General features: G+C 37.8%; 1 protein-coding gene across 1 annotated transcript in view; it reads right to left on the reverse strand.

The window, feature by feature from the left end:
* The window catches only part of LOC136856807 (fatty acid synthase), a 242,002-nt gene that overhangs the window by 139,785 nt on the left and 78,149 nt on the right, over positions 1-24,068 (reverse strand). Inside the window, exons 11-12 of the mRNA XM_067134931.2 lie at positions 8,277-8,506; positions 2,330-2,628 (exon numbers count right to left, since the gene is read on the reverse strand). Of these exons, the coding sequence (XP_066991032.2) occupies positions 2,330-2,628; positions 8,277-8,506 (529 nt within the window). The remainder of the gene's footprint in view (positions 1-2,329; positions 2,629-8,276; positions 8,507-24,068) is intronic.

Here is a 24,068-nt window from a genome sequence, read left to right on the forward strand (position 1 = left end):
GCAGAGCTCTGGAAATACACTGACGAGGAGTCAATCCAAAGTATCCATGAAATCATATCTAATATCTGGGTGACAGAAGCGTTACCTAGCAGCTGGACTTCAGCTATCATTCACCTGTTACACAAAAAAAGTGAAAAATCGGATCTGAACAACTACAAAGGGATTTCCCTTGTATCAGTGATGTACAAGATACTCTCCAAAGTATTACTCACAAGAGTAGAGGCTCGACTAGACTCCTGCATCGGAGAGTACCAGGCTGGGTTTCTCAAGTCAAGGTCATGCGCCAAACAAATCCTAAACCTCAAAACCATCATCGCTTACAAAAACCGAAGCGCTTCACCCTACGTGGCAACATCTGTCAACTTTCAGAAGGCCTATGATTCAGTAGATAAATAGTCACTCTTCCAAGCACTTGGTGAACTGGGACTAGATAAGAAAACCTTGAATCTTGTGAAAGCAACTCTTACCAACACTACTGCCAGAATAAAATTCAGAGGGGAACTGTCCCAGAGCTTTGAGATCAGAACAGGTGTTAGACAAGGGGATGGCCTATCTCTAATCACCTATAACTGCCTACTCGAAAAAGTCATTCGTGAGTGGACGAAAATGCTAAAGGATGACTCTGGATTGAGAATAGGCTACAAGAAAGGCAAGTTAACAATCAACTGTTTAGCCTTTGCAGACGACCTTACACTCCTGGCATCCAGTGTGAAGGAAGCTTTCCATCAACTATCTTCTCTTGACCACGCAGCAGCTACACAGTTTATCACCAACATCAGAGATGCATCCAAATCAATCCTACTGGGAGACAACGCAGTACAAAGGACTAACTCCTTCAAACACCTAGGAGAATGGATAACCCCAAACATGAATGAAGATCAGGCCATGAACAGCAGATGCATCTAATTGGAAAGCACCTACCACCTATGTAAGAGTATGTACAAATCCAAATCCCTCTCCCTTAACCTCAAAATCAGGCATTACACTACTATAGCGAGACCGCCAGTACTATATGCCTCAGAATGCCTAAACATGGTAAGAAACAGGCAACTTATAAAACTGAAGCTGAAGGAAAGGAAGATCCTGAGAAAAATCATGGGCCCTATTAAAGATGAAGGCAAGTACAGAATCAGGCACAACAACAAACTGTACAAACAATTGGAGAGCATTACAACATCTATGAGGAAGAGGAGATTGAACTTCTATGGTCATGTCATGAGAATGGACAATCAGAGGCTCACCTCCAGAATCTTCCACACCATCTCTAGAGGGAAAGCGACTAATGCCAAGTGGGCAAGACTTGTCAGAAAAGACCTTCAAGAATTGGACATTGTTCCCAGTGAAATCTATGACAGGAATAGGTACAGAACGTTGATCAGATCATCAAACTCTCTCCAGTCACTAACAGAAAAAACGTCTGGGAGGAGGCATGAAATGGACTCAGGAGTGGAAAGACATTCACAGAGCAAGAATGAAGGAGTACTGGTCTTAGAATAAAGCTGCTAGAGATAAGGACCACGTGGTCCATAGCAGACCCAAACGGAACTTTAAAAAAAAAAATCCTATTGAAGACAAAGGCAATATCAAAAAAAGCTAAACTCAGGTACTACACCACAGTAATCAAACTGAGTGTCTGTACGCAAGTGAAAATGCCTCAGAATGACAGGAAAGGCTGGACTGAGAGGAAGCAGAGAAACATGAGCACAATATCCTTTGAAAAATAATGGATCCTAAGATAACAGATGGACAGTATAGACTCCGAGGAAGAGAAGAGCTATACAAGGATAACGAACGGCTGATGGAGTCAATAAGTAAATGACGACTGAAGTTCTACGGACATCTGTTCAGGATGGATGCAACCCAACTAATGAAGCAGATTTTTATGAATGTGTTTGGCAACAGATCTAACGTCTCGGATAAGGAAGTAAGGAAGGACTTCAAGAGCATGGGTCTGAATCAGGACATCTCTAACCGATCAAAATACATATCAGTGATCAACAACTTTAAGGGCTTCCACGATGAGCAAAAGAAGAACAGCGACTAGACAGACGAGAAAAGACAGGTGGTCAGAGAAAGAATTAAACATTTTTGCGCTGAAAAAAAGGCTTCTGGAAATGCCTTATAGTTACTTGACGTGGTCTCTAATGGCCCTAAATGAAAAAGGAAAGAAAAACATAAGTACATATGTGTGTATGCATGATGTGAGGAAATATGTATCACAGCTAACACAGGTGCCTCAGCAGTTTTGCAGGAAGATGGTTAGAAACATAATACTAGTGAGCACCAAATGAAAACCACACAAAAAGACTGATAGTGTAAAAGAACTCACTGTCCCAGGCTGGTCATCAACGTTGTAAGTGCAGGCTGCCGGCGAGTCTGTACGGAGATGCAGTTAGCCGAGGGCAGACTGCGTCGTAAGGATGACATGAGCACTCCATGTGGAGCTATCTCAACTACGACGGCATGGCTAGGGATCTCTCGGCAGGCATCTCGGAACAGCACAGGAGACACCAAGTTGTGAGTGAGGTATTCTGCAGAACACATGGAGGCCAACGAAGAGGTCCACTCGTCGCGTGCAACGCTCGAACTTATCCAGCGCTTTGAACGTTCTCTTGGCTTGGGAATCACCTGCAAAGAAAGTACCTCATCTCACTTCTTTGTATTGACATGCATGACTGGCTCTCACATATGTCAGTAATGCACTGAGTTTGTTCACTCTGAAAGTTCATGTTGATCCATATGACTTTTATTGTAGAAAATTTTAATTTCAAGACCATAAGGTGTACATCATTTTTGAACAGGGCCAACCAACCCTTTCCCCATTATTTTTTTGATGTAAGGTAAAAATTTCTCAAATTTGGGACATGCTCTGATGCAAGTGGAAACAATTCTCTAACCCGTGGGTAAATAGTGGAAATATCGAGCTCGATTAGTAGGTCGTATTATTATTATTACTGTTATTATTTGTGAGGTGTGGGTGTATACAATTTGTGAAGTTGTTTACATCTATTATTATTATTATTATTATTATTATTATTATTATTATTATTATTATTATTATTATTATTATTATTATTATTATTATTATTATTATTATTATTATTATTATTATTATTATTCATGTAGTTATTTTCAACAGGTTGTCAGTATTGACTTTATTTGGTATAAATCATGCTCATATCATTTATTATCTGTGTGTTGTGCGATCTATCTTGTGTAACAGAACATATGAGGTTATGTCACAATACTTCTGGAGTATGTTTATTAATATGACTTTATTTAATGTAAGAACGTGTAATTAATAGTATATAATTTATTATTACCTGTAAATATGATGTATAAATCCGATGTAACGTTGTGCAACACAGGGTAATAGTCCAGAACAGGGCCTCTCAAACACCCAAAATCTCACACGTGCAAATTGAGGGGCAGAGTTCCTGTGCACAGTGTATCGGTCCCACTCGGATCAGCTCGGACCAAAGCTTCGTCTCTGAGCTACTCGGCTAGGCTTGGATTTGGAGCGCTATGGAGCAAGTGAGGAAGAGGGAAACAGGCGGAGTAAGCGAGACAGGCGTGGGGAAAGAGAGAGACAGTGCTATTGCTCCAAATTGAGGAGTGAGGGTCTGCACCCTGGTCAACCAAGCGAAGTCGCATGCACAGTGCATGCACCCTGAGAGGCCCTGGTCCAGAACAACACATCTTGTCACGAGAGCTGTATGTAATGTTCTATTCATTTGTAAATAGGTTATTGGAGACTCGAGAAGATACGAGGAAGCAGGTTTTCATACTTTTCTGGAAGCCTGGCCGGGCAAGGTATATAAAAGGGCAGAGTTGAGTTCTTAGGAAGAGTCATTAGTCGAGCTAAGCATGTGAACTCATGTTGTGGTTTTGCCGTTAAGAAGTGTTTATGTTGTATTGGTACAAATGTTCCTTAGTTGGCAGACATGCTAATGTGCAGTCGATTAAGTTCAAGATGGCGGTTCATTACTGTGTGTATGCATAATGTGTATATAATTGGTAAATAAAACAGTGCACACATTCATCTCGTGTATGCATCTTTGTGAATACGATAACTCCTGTAAAATCCCCCATGAATTCATAATGGTGTAATATATCAAAATCAAAAGTATCCTTTGTGTGATTCGGGATATCAAGCGATATCTTTACCAAATTTGAGGTCAATCAGTCCAGTAGTTTTTGAGCTTATCTGGAACAAACAAACAAACAAACAAACAAACATCACCTCATTTTTATTAATATAAGGCATGATCAAAACGTTTCCGCTTGAGGGCATTGCTGCAGCGGACATGCAATGTAGCATGACTCCAATCCAGGTATATAAGCATGGACATGTAGGCAAAGGAATTAGTGTGGAAGTCGTGTCGTGTCGTGTCGTGTCGTGTCGTGTCGTGTCGTGCCGAGGTGCGGGCGTTAAATGTGGCCACATCAAGTATGGCGATGTTATTACCAACCAAACAGGACCAAAGTGCTGTTATATTGGACTTGGTGCTGAAGGACAAACATCAGTGAACATCCATCGGAGAATGAAGACTGTGTATGGGGCAGCATGTCTGTCAAAAACCACCGTTGGGAAATGGTGCACAAAGTTCCATGCGGGCCGCACTTCAACACAAGATGTCAGTCGATATGGGAGGCCAGCCTCATCCATTACGGACAACAACAACAACAACTACAACAAAACTCAAGTGGAAGACACTTGAGCACACGCACTATAGTCCTGATCTCTCCCCATGTGATTATTATGCCTTCGGTCCCCTCAAAAAGGACTTGATGGGTCGCCACTTCCTGTTGGACGAGGATGTGCAGCAGCCGGTAACGGACTCTTCACGCAACAGGACACAGTGCTTTACCACACGGGGATCTTCAACCTGGTGTGTCAGTGGGATGTGTGCCTCAATGCTTATGGCAATTTTGCCTGATTGGCGCCCCAATTCAGAACTACACGGCCGTTGAATGGAAACTTTCTGATCACCCCTTATTGTATACACCTAAACTTCTTCAGATTTATTATTGGTTTGGATCAAGGAATTTGTATTTCCTCTCGCAAACTGCTAATGCAGACCAGACGTATTCATTGTACTGTTGTATTTATGGTTTTTAATATTAACTAGATGACCTGTGAAGCTTCACAGCATTCGTTATAAATATGTCATGTAATATATCTTGGTATAAAATTGCTCCCTGTGCTGCCCAGGCACTTTTTTTTATTTAGGATTTGTATCACCTGTTAATTATGTGTGAAGTGTATTTTTGCAGATGTCTTTATTGTGATGAAGAATGGTATTTTACGAACCTTCTTTTTTTAAATTTGTTTTATACCACATCAGCATAGATAGGTCTATAGCGACAATGGGATGGGAAACGGCTAACAGTGGGAAGGAAGTGACCATGACATTTGCCTGGCGTGAAAATAGCCCGTGGTAAACTACTTTCAGAGCTGGTGACAGTGGGCTCAAACCCACTCTCTCCTGAATGCAAGCTGACAGCTACTTGTCTCAAACCTTTAAGAGATAAGAATTTCATATTGTTCTGTACTGAAGTCAGTTTAATATTAAGTTAAAAAAAGGTATATAATGGTTCCACCTTTCAATTACTATTAAAATAAGAAATGTAAGTTTACATTCCTATTTAATTAAAATTGGTACCAGTTTTGACGAGTATTCACGCTCATCATCAGCCAATTACAAATAAGTGTAAAACAATGCATAGAAAAATAAAATGCGAAGTTTAAATAATTCTGACAGCATCATCTAAACTTCATATTACCGAGCTCAATAGCTGCAGTCGCTTAAGTGCGGCCAGTATCCAGTATTCGGGAGATAGTGGGTTCGAACCCCACTGTCGGCAGCCCTGAAGATGGTTTTCCGTGGTTTCCCAATTTCACACCAGGCAAATGCTGGGGCTGCACCTTAATTAAGGCTACAGCTGCTTCCTTCCCACTCCGAGCCCTTTCCTGTCCCATCGTCGCCATAAGACCTATCTGTGTCGGTGCAACGTAAAGCAACTTGCAAATAAACTTCATTTTTACCTGTGCATTTTATTTGTGTTTGTGTTTTTCGACTATATGTCAATGCACAGTCAATGTCAGTGCTCCTTAAAGTGCATTTTATTTTTCTATGCATTATTTACATTTATTTGTAATTGGCTGATAATGACCATAAATACTGGTCGAAACCTTTACCAATTTTAATTAAATAGGAATATAAACTTAAGTTTCTTATTTTAATAATATTGAAAGGTGGAACTATTATATACCTTCCTTTAACTTAATATTGACCCAAACCTCTCGGTCAGTTTTTAAGAAATATTTTGTAGCTTTAGAATTATTGTTGTGTTTAATTTAAAGTTCTAGATTATTTCGTTTCACATGGAACCTTGTCCTTCTGGCAGCCCAGATTGTCTGGAAAGTAGTTGATCTTTTCAAATAATAAAAGTAAGTGATAAGTGAATGTATTTACACGTCGCACAATTAAAGCTGTGATTCGGACTGTCACCAATCAGCCAAGCGAACCCGAAAACTGTCTGTGAAATATTCTCAACAAACTACAAGTCCATGACTGACTGCTCACTTATGTAATCTAGAGGGAGGACACGTCATATCAGACAGCGCATGTGTGTGCGCCCTTTAGAATTCCCGGCAGTAGACCAGCAGGTGGCCTTAAAGTTCTGGTGAGTGCTTTGGCCTACCAGAATGCTACATTTTTCTTCAATAATTTAAAAATATATGGCAAAAATTTATGCTTTTAAGAACACTGCAAATCTACAGGCCAAGAGCTTTCGTCAGAATGCTTTACAATGTAAATCGGTTCAGCCGTTTTCTCAAACTCGCAGTAACAAAAATCAGCCTTGTGTTTTAAATATACAGATATTTAACAAAGCTATTCAATTACACACTTTTTCAAAATTTCTTCTCCTGAAATTATGGTGCATGAATTATCCAATGGGCAGGGATTAATTTATATTTCCTGCTTTTTACTTTTTTTTTTTTGGCCTTTCATTGCACTGCAAATTCATTTTGTGTCAAGAAGATACTTCTATGGACATTTATGACTGTGTAAATAAATGTTAATAGATCTAACAAAGGCATATGACAGTGTTCCCAAGGAGAAGGTTTGGTAATCCATGGTCCAAAAGAGACTGGGCACACAAACTGAAGAAATGGCACAGGCAATGTACAACAGCAGCGTCAGCAACGTACAGACTCCTGTTGGAAAGACAGAATGGTCGGAAATGAAAATGGAATAAGATGGGAGTGTGCCGTCACCTCTTTTGTTTCTAATGGTTATGGACGAAATTGTAAAAGAGACAATGGAACTATGCAGTAAAGGGAGATGAAGTTATTACTATTTGCAGATGATATTGTGTTCTTGGGAATGAACATGGAAAAAGTACAAGAACAACTTGATGTAATGAGCAAGAAAATTGAAAAGTATGGTATGAAAATGAGCATGGAGGAAAGCAAGACCATGCTGATTTCAAGAGGAGGAAGAGACAAGGCATTGTGAAAACTGGTGGTAAAAGCCTTGAAGTTGTAGACAGTTTCAAATACCTAGGGAGTGAATTAATATAGAATACAAGGTTGGACATGGAAATTAGCAAGAGGGTGCAACAGGGCAATGCATTCTACCACAGTGTAAGAAACCTTGTCTGGAATAAGGAAATGTAAAGAGATAACATACAAAATGTATTATGAAACCAGATTGTCTTATGCAGCTGAGACCTGGAGAGTGACAAGTAGGGAGGAGAGTAGAATTCAAGCCAGCAAAATTAAATACCTAAGAAGTATGTTAGGACAGTGAGAAACGAAAATGTTAGTAAGAAAGTCGGAAGAGTAAACCTAAATGAGAGAAATTATAGGAATAAACTAAAATGGTTTGGATATGTAAAGAGCATGGATGAGAAAATAAAACCAGAACAAATAATAGAGATGAAGTTCGTGGGAGAGGGAGACCTAGAACAAGGTGGATAAAGAGGAGTGCAGGAAGAAGAAACCTGAACTGGGACAAAATGACAGAAGAGGAAGGTGGAGAAGCGCCATAAATGCCCCGACCCGGCAGGAGTTGGATATGGGAAAAGGAGAAGATGGTGACTTAAATACACAAATTAATTAATTAATTAATTAATTACAGTAGAAGTCCATTATAGCGAGAATTCACAATGGCAAAAAATCTACTCGCTATAGCAGATTGATGTTATATCCGATGTTTTGTAAAGACCCCCTTCGACTGTAATTAAATAAGAGAAACCAAACTGACCTTGCGGAGGTTTTGCAATAATTCATCCTCGGCAGCTGCTATGTATTTGCTGTGGAATGCTCGCCCACTGGATGCAAGTTGTTTATTAAATATACCTCGTTGAGTCAATGATGCCTCAAACATCTTGATTTGCTGCTCAGGTCCAGACACGACGACAGCAGTAGGGCCATTGTCACAAGCCACTTGCAGGTCGGCAGGAGCCGTAGCCTGGACCTCTGCTGCTGACATACCTAGTACAGACAAGACATTGAATAAGTAGTATTACATTAGAAGCCATCATTGAACACAGTGGTGGCTCGTTTTCAGGAGCACATTAACATGTAAACACTTAGTTCTTGTTTAACCGAATAATAACAGAATCACTGCATAATTCAGATGTCCATGTTAAGATTTGCTATTTGCTATTTGCTTTACGTCGCACCAACACAGATAGGTCTTATGGCGACGATGGGACAGGAAGTGGCTAGGAATGGGAAGGAAGCGGCCGTGGCCTTAATTAAGGTACAGCCCCAGCATTTGCCTGGTGTGAAAATGGGAAACAACGGAAAACCATCTTCAGGGCTGCCGACAGTGGGGTTCGAACCCACTATCTCCTGAATACTGGATACTGGCCGCACTTAAGCAACTGCAGCTATCGAGCTCGGTGTTTTGAAGATTATCCAGCTGTCTAGTCACTAGGTTTGACATCACTATATCCCAACAAAGAGAGTAAAAATGAAAGGGAAGTGCTTTGTCTAGTGTAAAAATATTGAATAGAAAAATGCCAAACGTTGGATATAAAGTGTCGAAAAGCATATAATTTTGTTACAACAAAGTTATTGTATGGAATAAAAATCTGGGCAGCAGATCATGGAATTGTAACATTGGATGTAGTTGTAAGTAAACCGAGCAAGTGACCGTGCAGTTAGGGGTGTGCAGCTGTGAGTTTCATTTGGGAGAAAGTGAGTTCGAACCCGACTGCCGGCAGCCCTGAAGATGGTTTTCCATGGTTTCGCATTTTCACATCAGGAAAATGCTTGGGCTGTACCTTAATTAAGGCCATGGCCGCTTCCTTCCCACTCGTAATCCTTTCCTATACCACGGTCGCCATAAGACCTTTCTGTGTCGGTGCGGCGTAAAGCAAATTCTAGAGAAAACAAAAAAATTTAAATAAATTTACCAAAATAATAATGGAACTGCCAAACTGTACTGCTAACAATGAAGTGCGAAGAGATGAGTATACCGGCAGATATAGTTAACACAATGCGGACAGCTTCCGAGTTATCACGTGTTAGCTGCAGAATGAATTTCAGTGCTATCTTTTGGGTATACCAGAACTATTTGAAGGTCACGGGTGATAGAACTCTGTTGCGGATGGGTTTGCACAGTTGATAGTCACATTCCTTTTAGATTATTCTTCATTTTATAGTATTTCTTTGGATTTCCTGATAACATGTTTACAATGTTTAGAGAGCCATGCCAGCAAGATGGCAGCACCCAGAGATCAAGCGTGTTTTAGACAGCGATGAAATTATTTGTGAATTATGTACTGATACAGATTCAGAGTGTCCAAATGATTGTGAAAATTCAGAGTCTGATGATAAAATACCTTCTATCAGAATGTTTCAAGATTATGAGGATACAGCTTCTTCTTCAAGGCGTGGAACAGCCGTAGTACAAAACAAAGCTAATAATTGTGTTATGAGATATAAATACAGTAGAAGTCTGCTATAGTGAGTACGGCATATAACGAGATACCCGTTATAACAGCAATTTTTGCTGTCCTTCAAAATTCCTATATTAAACTGTGTATTATCCTTCGGTTACAGCGAGAGCCCTATCACTGACGCATCCGTTATTACGAATGATTAGGCGTGCGCGATTTTTTCCGTTGGCGGTATTTATGCACCCCAGCAATTATGTTGCATGCGATCGATTCCCTTCGGTATCGTTCCCTCACTATTTCCAATAGCGAGTTTTCTCATCGACATTTGAAGGCGATGTTAGTAATACCCATTGACTGCTGTTCCGTAACGAAAATTCAAAATGAAAGAGGACATATTTCATAATAAATGTGTAAATAACATGTCCGATAACAATTGTTAACTCTTTAAAAATAAAGGCTGACTAAACGATCGCTTAATTTTAATGCAAAATAATGCAATTAAGTAAGAATGGGATATACCTCAAGATATAGCAGAGTGCATAATTGATTTCTTAGGTTAGTTTATATTTTCTTACATCTGGTTAAATTACGGAAAGGCTATTATCGTGTAAATCTATAGCGAGAAGATTATAATTTCTCTACTGGCGCTTTTCATCATACGTATACTGTAGTATGGTTGTTAGGATAGGTGACGCTGTTTGAATGAGAAAACTGGAACGTTTGTCACAAAATGCAATCGATCATCTTCGGTACGGTGTAGTTTTCTCACTATGTGCATTTGTGAGCTCTTTCGTAGACATTCAAAGGCGATGTTGGAGTCGATTAGTAATAGGTACCCGTCGACTGCTGTTCTCTAAAGAAAATTCAAAATGAAAGAGGATAACACATTTTCGTAATAAATGCGTAAATAATATGGCCGATAGCAGTTGTCAATTTACAAATTACAAGTAACAACTCAGAATCTCATGCGAAAAATCAAGGGTTGTCTTGCATTCGCACCCTTGATATCTATGCCTAGCAGTTGTCAACTCGTTAAAAATAAAGGCTGAATTTTAATGTTATATACTGAAATTAAGTAAGAATGTGATACACTTCAAGATATGGCAGAGTACATCACTGATTTCAGAGAATAGTTCATATTTTCTCGCGTCTAGTTAAATTCACATGAAAATTTTTAGCAAGGAAGTTATCATTTCTCTACATGCGTTTCAGATATGTTTTCATGATACATATACAGTTAGATTAGGGGACACCATTTAAAGAAGAAAACTGAAATATTTGCCACAGAAGCCTCTGGAGTGATACCGTAATTCTCCTAATTCAAGACGACGTTTTTTTCTCAGAATCTCATGCGAAAAATCAAGGGTTGTCTTGCATTCGCACCCTAACAACAATGAATAACACTGGCAACTACCACGGTAACTACGCTGCTTCTTTTCACCCCCACATGCGCACACACAAAACTTGTTGACAATAAACGACCGCCTCATTATTATACATTGCTAGCCGCGACAACCGGTTGTACAGTGCCTGTGTGTAACGTCACTGGATCTCAGGAAATAGTGAAGAGAGAACAATGTTCTATTAGCCTCTACAAAAAGTTTCTCAAATCTGCAGAATGGCATCAAAACATGCGAGCCTTCGAATTCTTAGAAAGGCCACGGCTACTCAGTGGCAGAGTTATAATGTATCTACTGTACCTGATGGTTAGTAAAATTTTTATAGACAGCAGGAACATTTTCGTGATGGATAGTCATATTGTAAAGATACATAGAACAGGTATTGTCGGCAAATTATCAACGGGTTCTTGACGATATTATGATGCCAATTTTAAGTTAACAGTTATTAAACATTTGGAAATGTAGAATGATTGTGCAGCCGCAAGAAAATACGACGTAGGCCTAATTAAAGCCAATATTTGACGTTAGCATGAAGACAAAGATAGCTAAAAAATGCATACTGTACAAAAAATACAATATGTGGTCCGCAACAAAGATGCTTTAAAGAAGTCAAAGATGAAATTGTGAGATATGTGCATGAAAATCTGAAGGGCAGAATGGCCATACCGTGGCACAATAAACTCGTTCGTTAATCTTCAACGTCTGTGATTAGTCCTATACATAGCCTGCTGCTGGAGTTGGCCAAACCCGGCAAGCGAGACGTGCATGTAACGGTAGCCAGTTATATCTGACGCTGAGTAAAAGTAACAGTTTTATAGACAGCAAGAATATTTTCCTGGCGGATCGTCGTATTGTAGAGACGCATGGAATAGGTATTGCCGGCAAATTTTCAATGGGTTTTCTTCGGTATTATGATGCCAATTTTAAGTTAGTGGTCATTAAACCCGCGGAAATAAAGAATAATTGTACTGCTGCCAAAAAAAAAAAAAAAAGGTCTAACGAAAGCCAATGTATGGCGTCTAAAAATGCGTACTGTACAACAAAAGCATTCATATGATTCTGGCGGGACCTAGTGTTTATAGTGCACTATGTCTTCTGGTATGGGCTAGAGCAATCTTGTTACTTTCATTGATCTGTCTCAGCTTTATTCTTGGCTTTGACAAAATGAAAGTGACTGAGGTATGAGCGATGCTAGTAATGCCATTCCTTCTGCAGCCAGTCCCTGCTATGAATGGTGTGAAAATATTGCTCATAGGGTCGGTTGGTGCATGCATTTCAGTGGGCTTGGCAGACTGATATGTAATAGCAACTTCTGGCTCGGTGAGGAAAGCAACGGGAAACTACCTCACTCCTCATTTCCCTAGTACGCCTCTTCAGTGATGCCTAGGCCATCTATGACAGCTGATGGCGAAGCTGTTGAGGATCCAACCAGCCTTCGGGCTGAGGACTAAACATAACATGATTTTACAAAGCAATTTTGAGCCTGATTTAAACTTTTTGAAGGAAAAAGTGGGGTTCATCTTGGATTCGGAGAAATATGGTACGAAAATTTTTTCAGAATGAAATTAAAGACACGCTTCCATGAAAAATAATAAAGAAGTAATCCATAGTGTGGATATCATCTGCAGAAATGCAAGTTTTGAACAAAATGATTGCCGTTTCATACCGATTTTAATGTGCATGGGGGTTTTTCCGACTTTCATACAAAAGTTTTCAAATATTACCAAAATTTATTAGGATCAACCTATTCAATACAACTGAGTTTCCAAAGTTAGGATTTACATGTTATTACACTAAAATTTGAAGGGACATGTTTCGCCCTTTATAAGGGCATCATCAGCCTTTTTACACTCATACCTCAAAGATAAAAATCAGGATCCTGATTGTCATGGTAAAAAATATAAGAATGAGAATATAAGATTGGAAATGAGTATTATACAATGTGAGAAATTGTTATGAGTTCTTAAATAATAATTTACAATTGAAATTTCATTTAAAATGTTTACGAAGGAAAGGTTGAAGTTGGTATGATATTACACTAGTGTTTTAAAATATTTTATAAAATAAACAAACTAGGCCTTAACCACATAATAACAAGAAGGTCTATGGCTAAAGTTGCCGTATCAAAGTTCGAGTGAAATTCGGCTAAAAGCAACTTGATTTACATGTTGAAGAGATGGTTAACCCCCTTCGTACATAACGAGATTAATGGATTAATGGATCAAACAATTTTATCATCTACACAGCGCCATATCACAGTTTAATATCACAAGTTTTCAACAAGAAAGTTTCAATCTCATCTCAAGTAGCTACTAAGGTCCAGTGTTAGCTATGTGTTTGTGAAACTATGCGTCACTGTGAAGCCATGAGTTTATTATGAGTCTACGTATTTACTGAGATTGTGAGGAATCTGTTGAATGTAGGCTCTTCGCACATGAGAATGAACAGGTCGTTCAGTGTAATGAATTAATATCAAGGTGATAGATATAGCGATCTTTGATATGAATCAAATAAGTATTAGAAGCCGCATGTTAAGTTCTGCTTTAGTTATTTATTCTAGGTACATCTCTATGGGAACCTGACCAGATCCTGCGACCAGCAGCATCATTGTAGATTGTAAATGTGTATGTTAATTCTCTTACAGCTATTCATGTGGGAGTGATCCAGAAGCATTGATCCTGTGTGGCTATGCAACTGAGATATATTTGAGAATGTATTTTATACATTCTAGGACGAGCTGATGCCACGTTATTGTATTTCTATTCGCATGCTGGAGCTCTTCTTTTCTTATTTTGAGATGATGTTACTTTCATATTGTACCATTACGTTACGATTGACGTCAGTTTACATGAATATAGATCGGAAGAAAAATGGCGCAGATCAGCTTCAAACGTTGAGAATGCACGGAATAACTTTTTATGACAAGTTCACCGCAATTAGGAGGCAGTGCCTGGCGAGATGGAAAGGAAACTCTATGATAAATGAACCATTGTACATAAAAAAAATTGAAAAACGTTCTATTATTATCTACTTTGGCAAGAAGATTTTCGTCGTAAACGAACTGTGAATTGCAATTACCTGACCAGAAGATTAGCTGAAATAATCAATATAACCATAATAGTAGCCATACGAAGGAAGAATCCAGAAACAAACTACCGGAAAATACGTAAAAACGGCAGGGAAACACGCATAATACATTTCAAATACTGTACGGAAGAAGAGGTGTCGGAATACGGCATTCGTAAATAAGGCCTACACTGACTTAATAAACAGCCAAATTTTCCTCAAATTATACGTATAGCCCATTTATAAGATTTAAAGAACATTATTCAGACAACATAGCAAACCAAGGAAGAACCAGTTTATGAAAATAAAATTGAATCTGAGCAGTATCTATAGAGGAAAAGAAATATAAATACAGTTAGACGAAGTCCTTGGAAGAGCTCTATATACTGAAAATTAAGATGTATTCTATCAATTTAATAATATATTTTCGTTGCATGGAAATTGGACACGAAATGGAGCTAGCCTAAAGCGATGGAGGAAGGCTGACCAGATCATCGTAAGCTCAAGCCTGAAGACCTAGAGATCCAGCATGACGTAATCCAGCACAAGGCTAGACGTTCTGAGATGTCGTGAGGAGGAAGAAGAAAACAACGTCGGACATAAAATGGCCTGAGATAAGTAACATTATAAAAAATTTAACTATAAATTATTTCATTTGGTGTAGTATAATTGTAGGAATGCTGAAGTGCCAAAGATATGACCTGTTCGTACCAAGGTGTGAATTCTAAGGCATATGCCGGAGAAAATAACCACAGATACGTATCATTAGTTTTTTTTTCAAAATGGCGCCCGGTAATGACGACGTAGTGTTTTATTCTCCGAGTAAATTAACCGTAAAATGTGACGAAAAGTGCGGAAAATGTCGAAAATTAGTGAAAAATGGAATGTTGTGTGATTCATGTGATCGATGGTGGCATTATAAGTGCGGAAATTGCCCTAGAGACGTAAAAACTAATGAAAATGTTGACTGGATTTGTGAGCAGTGTGTTCGGAATGTTGTTGTTGGGGACGGCGTTGACGAAGCACCGAAAACAGTCGATGAGGAATATAAAAGTGCATTAGAAATTATAAACATTCTAAAAAAGGACAATGAGACTCTTAAAGTTGAAAATCAAGAATTAAAAGAAAGACTGCGATCGCTAGAATTTGGGACTGACCATTCTTCGAGTGATATACCGGTACAAGTAACAAACTCGAGCACGTGGTGTCAAGTAGTTCGTGGATGGCCGGCTAAGAAGAAATCTACAACTGAATTTCCGGAAATAAACATTAGAAATAGGTTTCTGCCCTAAATAATTTAATCCTGGAAGAAAGTGATCGCGCGTGTGAAACCAAATCATCGTGATCCGTTGCCGTGCCGAGTTTAAAATTTAGGCCTAGAATTCAGATTCAAGACCCAGTTAGGCCTAAATCAGCGAAGGTAGCTGTGTTTGGTGATAGCCAAGGAAGGGGAATTGCGGGAGTGATTAACGACGAGAACATAGCAGCAACCGGAGAAATATATCCAGGAGCTTCTATCAGCAGTGTTGTGGAAAACGTAGAAGCAGCAACTAGGAACTTCGGGAGCGGCGATGCAGTGCTTATCATCGGTGGGACGAACGATGTAGCTCGCGACGACGCCAAGAATGTAAGATCACAACTTAAACATACACTAGGGAAGCTGACCCACACTAACGTTTTTGTAGTGAACGTGCCCCACAGGCATGATTTGAGTAGAGACTCGTGTGTGAACATTGAAGTGGACAAGGTCAATACAGATATTGTTAAAATTTGTAAACATTTTCGGAATACTCAGGGTATTGAATGCAGCAGTTTTGAGAGATACTGTTATACAAAACATGGCCTCCATCTAAACAATTCAGGTAAACGAAAGATAGCAAATATTGTTCTAGATTTTATTAATCTTAAGATATGTACTGTAAAACAGGCAACTCCCTTGAGTTATAATACTGACCAGGAAAACTAGTAGAAAGAGCCAGCTGTACTTCAAGCTGGCTCAGTCAACTAGAAAAAGAAACTCAGGATAGTAAGGAATTTCAAGTTACCCAATTGCAACAGTCAAGTTTTAGGGAGGAAGGGGGTCTGAGATTGCTCTTGGTAAACTGTCAAAGTGTAGTAAATAAACAATTAAAATTCGGTACATTGATGGAATCTTATGAGACTGATGTGGTGATAGGAGTGGAATCGTGGTTGAAAGAAGGGGTGGGTAATAGAGAAGTATTTCCAGAAGGGTACACAGTCTATCGTAGAGACCGAGGAGATAAAAAGGGAGGGGGTGTGTTTATTCTGGTAAAGGAAACTTACTGTTCACATGAATGGTTTACCGATGAAAGGGATGAAATATTAGGGATAAAATTAGTTTGTGATAATATGAAGGAGGTGGGAATTATAGGAACATACAGGCCTGGAAGAGAGGAAAGAGACATGGAAATCTTTGAAAAAATAATAGATTATACTCATAAAAACAATAATAATGATATGGTAATAATTGGGGGAGATCTAAATTTGCCTGAAGTTGAATGGAAAGGAGCTGCAAGTGAAGCCCATGAACAGAAACTGGCAAATAAGTTAATTTGGGAGGGAGGATTTACACAAGTAGTTCAAGAACCGACTCGTCTCAATAACTTACTAGATGTATTCTTGGTTAAACCATGGGAAATTGTTGATAAAACTGAGGTAATTGAAGGAATAGGAGACCATAAGGCTGTAATAATGGATGTAGGACTCGTACCAAAAAGGCTTAATAAGAGGGTTACACAAGACAAGAAATTGTACAGAAAAACTCAACTTGATGAATTTGGGACTTACCTTAAATCACAATTCAGTTGTTGGATAAGTGAAGGGAGTAACGTGGATACACTTTGGGCTAAATTTAAAGGAATTATTTGGGAAGGAGAGAAGAGATTTGTACCTGTTAAGAAGGGTAAAATGACCTCAGACCCTGTTTATTATACAAGGGAAATAAGAAAATTAAAAAGAAAATGTAGAATAGTAAACAGGAAAATCAAAGGGGGTAGGGAGAGTAGAGAAACTAGAAAACAGCTAATGACGGAACTGAATAGAGTGAAAAAGGAAGCAAAAGAGAATTATATGAATGGCATACTTCAAGAGGGTAATGACCACAAAGGGAAATGGAAAAAGCTGTATTCATATATCAGGAATCAAAAAGGAAAAGGAGTCCAAATTCCTACAATGGTGGGAGAAGGGGGTGAACACTATTTAACAGATACTGAGAAAGCAAACCTATTTAGTAGGGAATTTAGAGATTCAGTCGATGATTGTCAAGAGTTGGAAACCGAAACAGAAGATAGAGAGGGAGAGAGACAGAGGGAAACAAGAAGCTTCTCATTCACAAACGAAGATATTTTCAGAGAAATCCAACTGCTTCAGCAAGGTAAAGCTGCAGGAAGTGATCAAATTACTGGGGAGGTATTAAAGACAACGGGGTGGTACATAGTGCCTTATTTAAAATTTCTCTTTGACTATGTCATAAATAATAGTGTAATACCAAAGGAATGGAAGGAATCTATAATAATACCAATTTATAAAGGAAAGGGTGATAAAAGGAAACCAGAGAACTACAGACCAATCAGCCTGACCAGTATAGTTTGTAAAATTCTGGAGAGTTTAATATCGAAGTACATCAGAGGGATATGTGATGATAAAAATTGGTTCATGAGGAGCCAGTATGGATTTAGAAAGAAATTTTCTTGTGAGGCACAACTGGTGGGATTTCAGCAGGACATATCAGATCAGTTGGATTCAGGAGGTCAGTTAGATTGCATAGCCATAGATCTTTCCAAAGCCTTTGATAGAGTGGAACATGGAATATTATTAAAGAAATTGGAGGGAATAGGATTGGACGTAAGGGTTACACGTTGGATAAAAGCATTTCTAAATTCAAGGGTTCAGAAAGTCAAAGTAGGAAATAATGTATCGCAGGAAGATAAAGTTTGGAAGGGAATTGCACAGGGTAGTATAATCGGTCCGTTACTTTTCTTAATATACACAAATGATTTAGGGAACAATATAACATCAAAAATAAGATTGTATGCAGATGACATAATTGTTTATAGAGAAATAAACAACATTGAGGATTGTTCAGAATTACAAAGGGACCTTGAAAGTATCCAACAATGGGTTGAAGAAAATAATATGAAGGTTAATGGAGGCAAATCAACTGTTATAACTTTTACAAACAGGAGCTTTAAAACTGAATTTGAATATACTTTGGATGAGGTAGTTATCCCAAAAGATGGCAAGTGCAAATACTTAGGTGTGAGATTTGAAAGTAATTTGCACTGGAAGGGTCATATTGATGACATTGTTGGGAAAGCATACAGATCATTACATGTCATAATGAGGCTACTTAAAGGATGCAACAAAGAATTAAAAGAAAAAAGTTACTTGAGTATGGTTCGTCCATTATTGGAATATGCAAACAGTGTTTGGGATCCTCACCAAGAATACCTAATAAAAGAAATAGATCGTGTGCAGAGGAAAGCAGCAAGATTTGTAACAGGGGATTTCAGGAGAAAGAGTAGTGTATCAGAAATGTTAAAGGAACTTGGGTGGGAAACTTTAAGTAAGAGAAGGGAGAAAACTAGACTTACAGGATTATATAGAGCCTATACAGGAGAAGCAGCATGGGGAGATATCCGTGAGAGGCTTCAGTTGGAAAATAATTATATCGGCAGGACTGACCACAAATATAAAATTAGAAGGAATTTTAGCAGAAGCGATTGGGGTAAATATTCATTCATTGGGAAGGGTGTGAAGGAGTGGAACAGTTTACCAGGGGTAGTGTTTGATCCTTTTCCAAAATCTGTACAGATATTCAAGAAGAGAATAAACAGCAACAGAGAAAATAAATGAAGTGTTAGAGGGCATTCGACCGGTGCAGGTTATTGTAAATAAAAAAATGTGTGTGAATAAATTAATTCCATCCCCTGGTCTAAGGAGTTTGGACAGCCAAAGTAGGGGACTGCCTGTAGGGGTGAAGTACAGTGGGGACTTCGAGGGCCCTGGGACCGCTACGGTAGCTGTGAAGGCCCTTCAGGAACTCTGAAAAGTGGTGGCAAAAGGGGCTCTGGTTAAGACGCAGCAGGTCGTTATGCTACTTAGGATCCAGAACGGGTAAAAAAAAAAATAGTAAATAAATAAATGCAATGTAAATATTAATGTTATACCAGTTTTATGGTATCATTTGAAGCAATTCCACATACTGTATATCAGTTGACTATATTTGTAAGTAGTACAGGAGATATTATAATTAGAATTTTGTAAACAATATAAATTTATTAAGGATGAGCTGTGTGTTTAATAGAAAACATTGTTAGCGTAAATTGTATAATATTGTATTATAGGAAAAATTTTCTTCTCTTGTTAATTTAATATTTAGTGCTTGACAATAATGTATTTTAGTGTACCATTTGCCACCGAGGTAGACACCTCATTTGCAAATAAAGAGATTTTGATTTGATTTGATTATGTGTAGTAATATACTGCCGTGCTCATAAGTTTGATCTGAGGTTAATGTGAGCAGTATCGGGAAGAGAATTGATGTTTTTGAACCTATATGCTTAGGGGAACGTCGTATTCAAGCTAGGCGAGGCTGAGATATGAAAGTGAAGTGCAGCATAATAATAATGAACCTAGGCTACCCAATGACCAGATTGAATAACTAGGCCAATATCGTCCATATTTACGATGAGTTGAAATAAACAGTAGCAGCTTGCGGTGTTTTGAGTAGATATTAAGGTAAAAGAAATGTTTTACTGCGACGTGGTAGACATTATGAAGAAGCTGAGTAGAGATATTGATTGTATGCGGAGGAATCGCAGTAATTAAAAGCATATATGATAATATGTTGTTGGAGATTTGAGATGTTGAATAGGTATTGTGTAAGTAAATGATTGAAGGAAATAGGTGCGAATTTATGCTTAGCTACAGTTATGTTGTGATTGAAAATGAGGCAAGCAGTGGAATTAAGGCCTAGATACATGAATATTAAGTGTAGCAGTGAGGTTAAATGGTCAATTGGTCGAACTCAAATGAAATATGGAGATAGGTTGATCATAATTTACATGTATTTGAAGTGCATATGGGAAAGAGATATAGTCGCCTAGTAATATGTATTTGTCTCACATAGTGAATATACAATATTGGAACACGCGTTAACCTGAAAATGGTAAAATTAGTAGGCAGTAGAAGGAACCATTTTAATTGAAAATACACATAATAATTAATTGATCGGTACGATTCTGGCAAGTTATGACGGTTGAAGAACATGGAGATGGCACTCGTAAATGAAGATATTTAATTTTATTTTTGGCACACATTTTTAATATATAAGGATGTTGGAATTAATATTTATGGTTAGGATTAATTTCTTTTAGATACTTAAAATGGCATTTTGAAGCCATAATTGGAAAGAGTTACTTATCTCATGCCATAAACAAGTCAATACGCAAATTCCCAAACCAATTCCAAAGAGTACTGCAAATAGACCTAAAAGAAAGAAAGACCACTCCCTCCTTTAATAAAGAGTAAATCCTAATTGTCCCCATGATGAAATAAAATGATGAAATGTGGTCACGCAGCAAAATAATAATTGCCCAAATGAATTAAAGATACCTGCCCAATTTTAATTATGTTAATTCATTAATTTGAGTTGTCAAGAAAGATAATATGTGATATTCGAGTTTATTTTCCTCTGTTACAAAAGATGATCATTATTTTGTTAATTATAGTATTGGCATGCTAATAAATTAGTTTTAAGATTATTTTAGCGTTTATTTTCAAAGGTACAGATAGGAAGAGTAGTTATAGGATATATTTAGACTGGTATTTCGGAATCATGATATTCAGAGGCTCATATTGATTCTACGGTAGGATTTTGGAGAAAATGAGTAACATATTGAAGTATGCAACCTCTTCAACGGAACTTACGAAGGTAAATAGTATTTTTGAATATACATAGATGTTTTTACCCTGAGATATTGACTTAATATGGACATGCAACCACCACACTTGATTGGTATATCCATCCCTGATTTCGGATAGTTAATTAGCAACATTTAAGTGGAAATATTGCACGGGCAACATCATATTAAATTAGTACTACAACTTGAGGTGAAGTATGAGGAAGTACAGCGCGATGGTGATACCTATATTTTTATCAGTCCAACCTGGAACTTGGTAAGAATTAGGACTACGAGGCCACCAAAGGTTGCATTAGATTTATCACCCATTCGTGAGGCAAAATTGAAGAGAAAGGCACCGTAGGGCATGTTGCAATATCATATCTTCAAAATGAATTCTTTCAATTTCATGATATCTATATTTCATTGAATTGTGTGATTTGATATAAGGGAAAAATCTCTTTCATATTTTAACGAATGCCTGTATGTTGCTGTCATTAATGTAATGGTAATTCATCTTTATTTTAATTGAACAACCTGAAGGCGAGTACTACCTGACATGAGGATTTTTCTTTAGAACCGTGGGCGAAGGCATAATAACTCATTCAATCATATAAATCATACAACTCTTATATTATGTTTCAAGTCGTATATTTATAAACATTTACGCCACGATTTCTGATGGCATTTCAAGTCTTTCTTATAAGATTTTAAACATTCATTTAAGATTGCCATAATTCATTAATAATAATGGGAAGATTTATTTAAACTTTCATATGGACTAACATTAGGATAATTTTGTAAATTCATTTGTATTTCACGGACATGATGTTATCATACTTAAAGTACACCATTGTTGAACATTAATGCCGCCTTTATAGCCAACCTTTTTCTCAACAATGTAACGTTGTGCCTCCACAACAATGAAAAAACGTAAATAAACCAGCCATCCTGTATTTAATTGTATCATTTGTAGATAGGAAATCCTTTGATATCCCTTCATTTTGATTAAATCTCTACCATTGCACGAGATGCCTGTCTGTCTCAGGTATTATTTTAATATTTAGTGGTGATGTCTGTCGTGAGAACCACCCTTATGAGATACGAATTTTTTGTTTTACCGGAGCTAAGCTGTGATACGATATTTAAATGGTTATATACCAACCCTACCTGCGCTGTCTCAGTAAATTCAAATTAACTTTCCCTTTTAAACTAAAGAAAATTCTTGTTGAATCACTCGCATTACCTCATTTTGATTATTGCGACATAGTTTACAACAACCTAGGAGTAGACTGGGGAAGGAAATTACAGTACGCTCAGAATGCCTGTGTAAGATTTATCTGTGGACTTCGTTACGCTGACCATGTCACACCGTCTTACACGCGGCTCAGGTGGCTTCGCCTGCAAGAACGACGCACACTTCATACTCTTTGCTTCTTGCATACTATTCTTAAAAGTTCTCAACCAGCCTATCTCCGTGATCGAATGAAGCTCCTCTCCACAGACCATAACAAAAATACCCGATCCTGCAGCACCATGTGTTTATCCCTTTCTGTACACAGAACAGCAATCTACACGAAATCATTCACCGTTACCGCAGCCCGACAATGGAATCTCTTACCAGTGGACGTCAGAAGCATGTCCAGCAGCTTAGCTTTTAAACATGCCTGTGTCGAAATACTAGGTAAACATGCATGAATCATCAAATTATGACCTGAAAACACCTACTCCTACCGCCTCTTCATCATCATTTCCCTTCCTTTCACAGATATTCTTCTTCTTCCTCTTCTTCTACTTCTTACTAATCCTTCTCTTCACCTCTCAACTACAGGCGATATTTCGGTGTACTGTAGAAATGTATATATTTTCTAAACTTTTTCTTAAGTAGTTGTTATAGTATTCATTATTCATAATTATATTCTTAGTACTCATTATTCATAGTTATATTCTTAGTACTCATTATTCATAATTATACTCTTAGTACTCATTATTCATAATTATATTCTGCACTTTACGTACGATTTATATTATATAGATGATATGATATTATTTTTTTTTTTAAGTGTGGTTACTTTTGTTAATGGTATTACTGTTACTATTGTCCATATTATCATATTATTGTCATCAGTAGTTATTATTAAGTGTTCTAGGTTAAGACTGGTTAAGTGTAAGAAAGGGAGTACATCCCTAACTTTGCCAGGATAAATAAAACATATTACTTACTTACTTACTTACTTACTTACCTCTGTAATTAAAGCTGATTTATGACATCCTATTATAATTATAATAATTCATATTCAATAATATTAAGATGTATATATTTATTGTGTTGATGATAGGTTTGCTAGGAAGCTATCATATGAGTAATCTATTGTGCACTATGTTATGTTTCAACACCCAATTTCAAGCACCACGTTCTTGTCACATTTTGGACACCCAACTTAAGGACAAATCCAAGGGCCAATTTTGTCTCATTTTAGTCGCCCAACTTTGGGGAAGTTCATGATCGTTTATCGGCCATTTTGTCACATTTTGACGCCCAACTGTGGGCACCTTGACCCCATTTTCTCACAATTCTGATAATGCCAAATCTTTCATTATAATTATCTAATGTCATAGAATTATAACCACAATTGGCACATGTATGAGTGTCATGAATTGCTGCTCTAACTATTCCGATGTCTATTAGTCTGAAACCACTATTTATAAGTTTTCTTGTTGTTAATATCTACAAAATAGCCTCACTAATTTTTTTCTT

Source organism: Anabrus simplex, chromosome 1 (assembly GCF_040414725.1).
Source record: "Anabrus simplex isolate iqAnaSimp1 chromosome 1, ASM4041472v1, whole genome shotgun sequence".
NCBI lineage: Eukaryota > Metazoa > Arthropoda > Insecta > Orthoptera > Tettigoniidae > Anabrus > Anabrus simplex.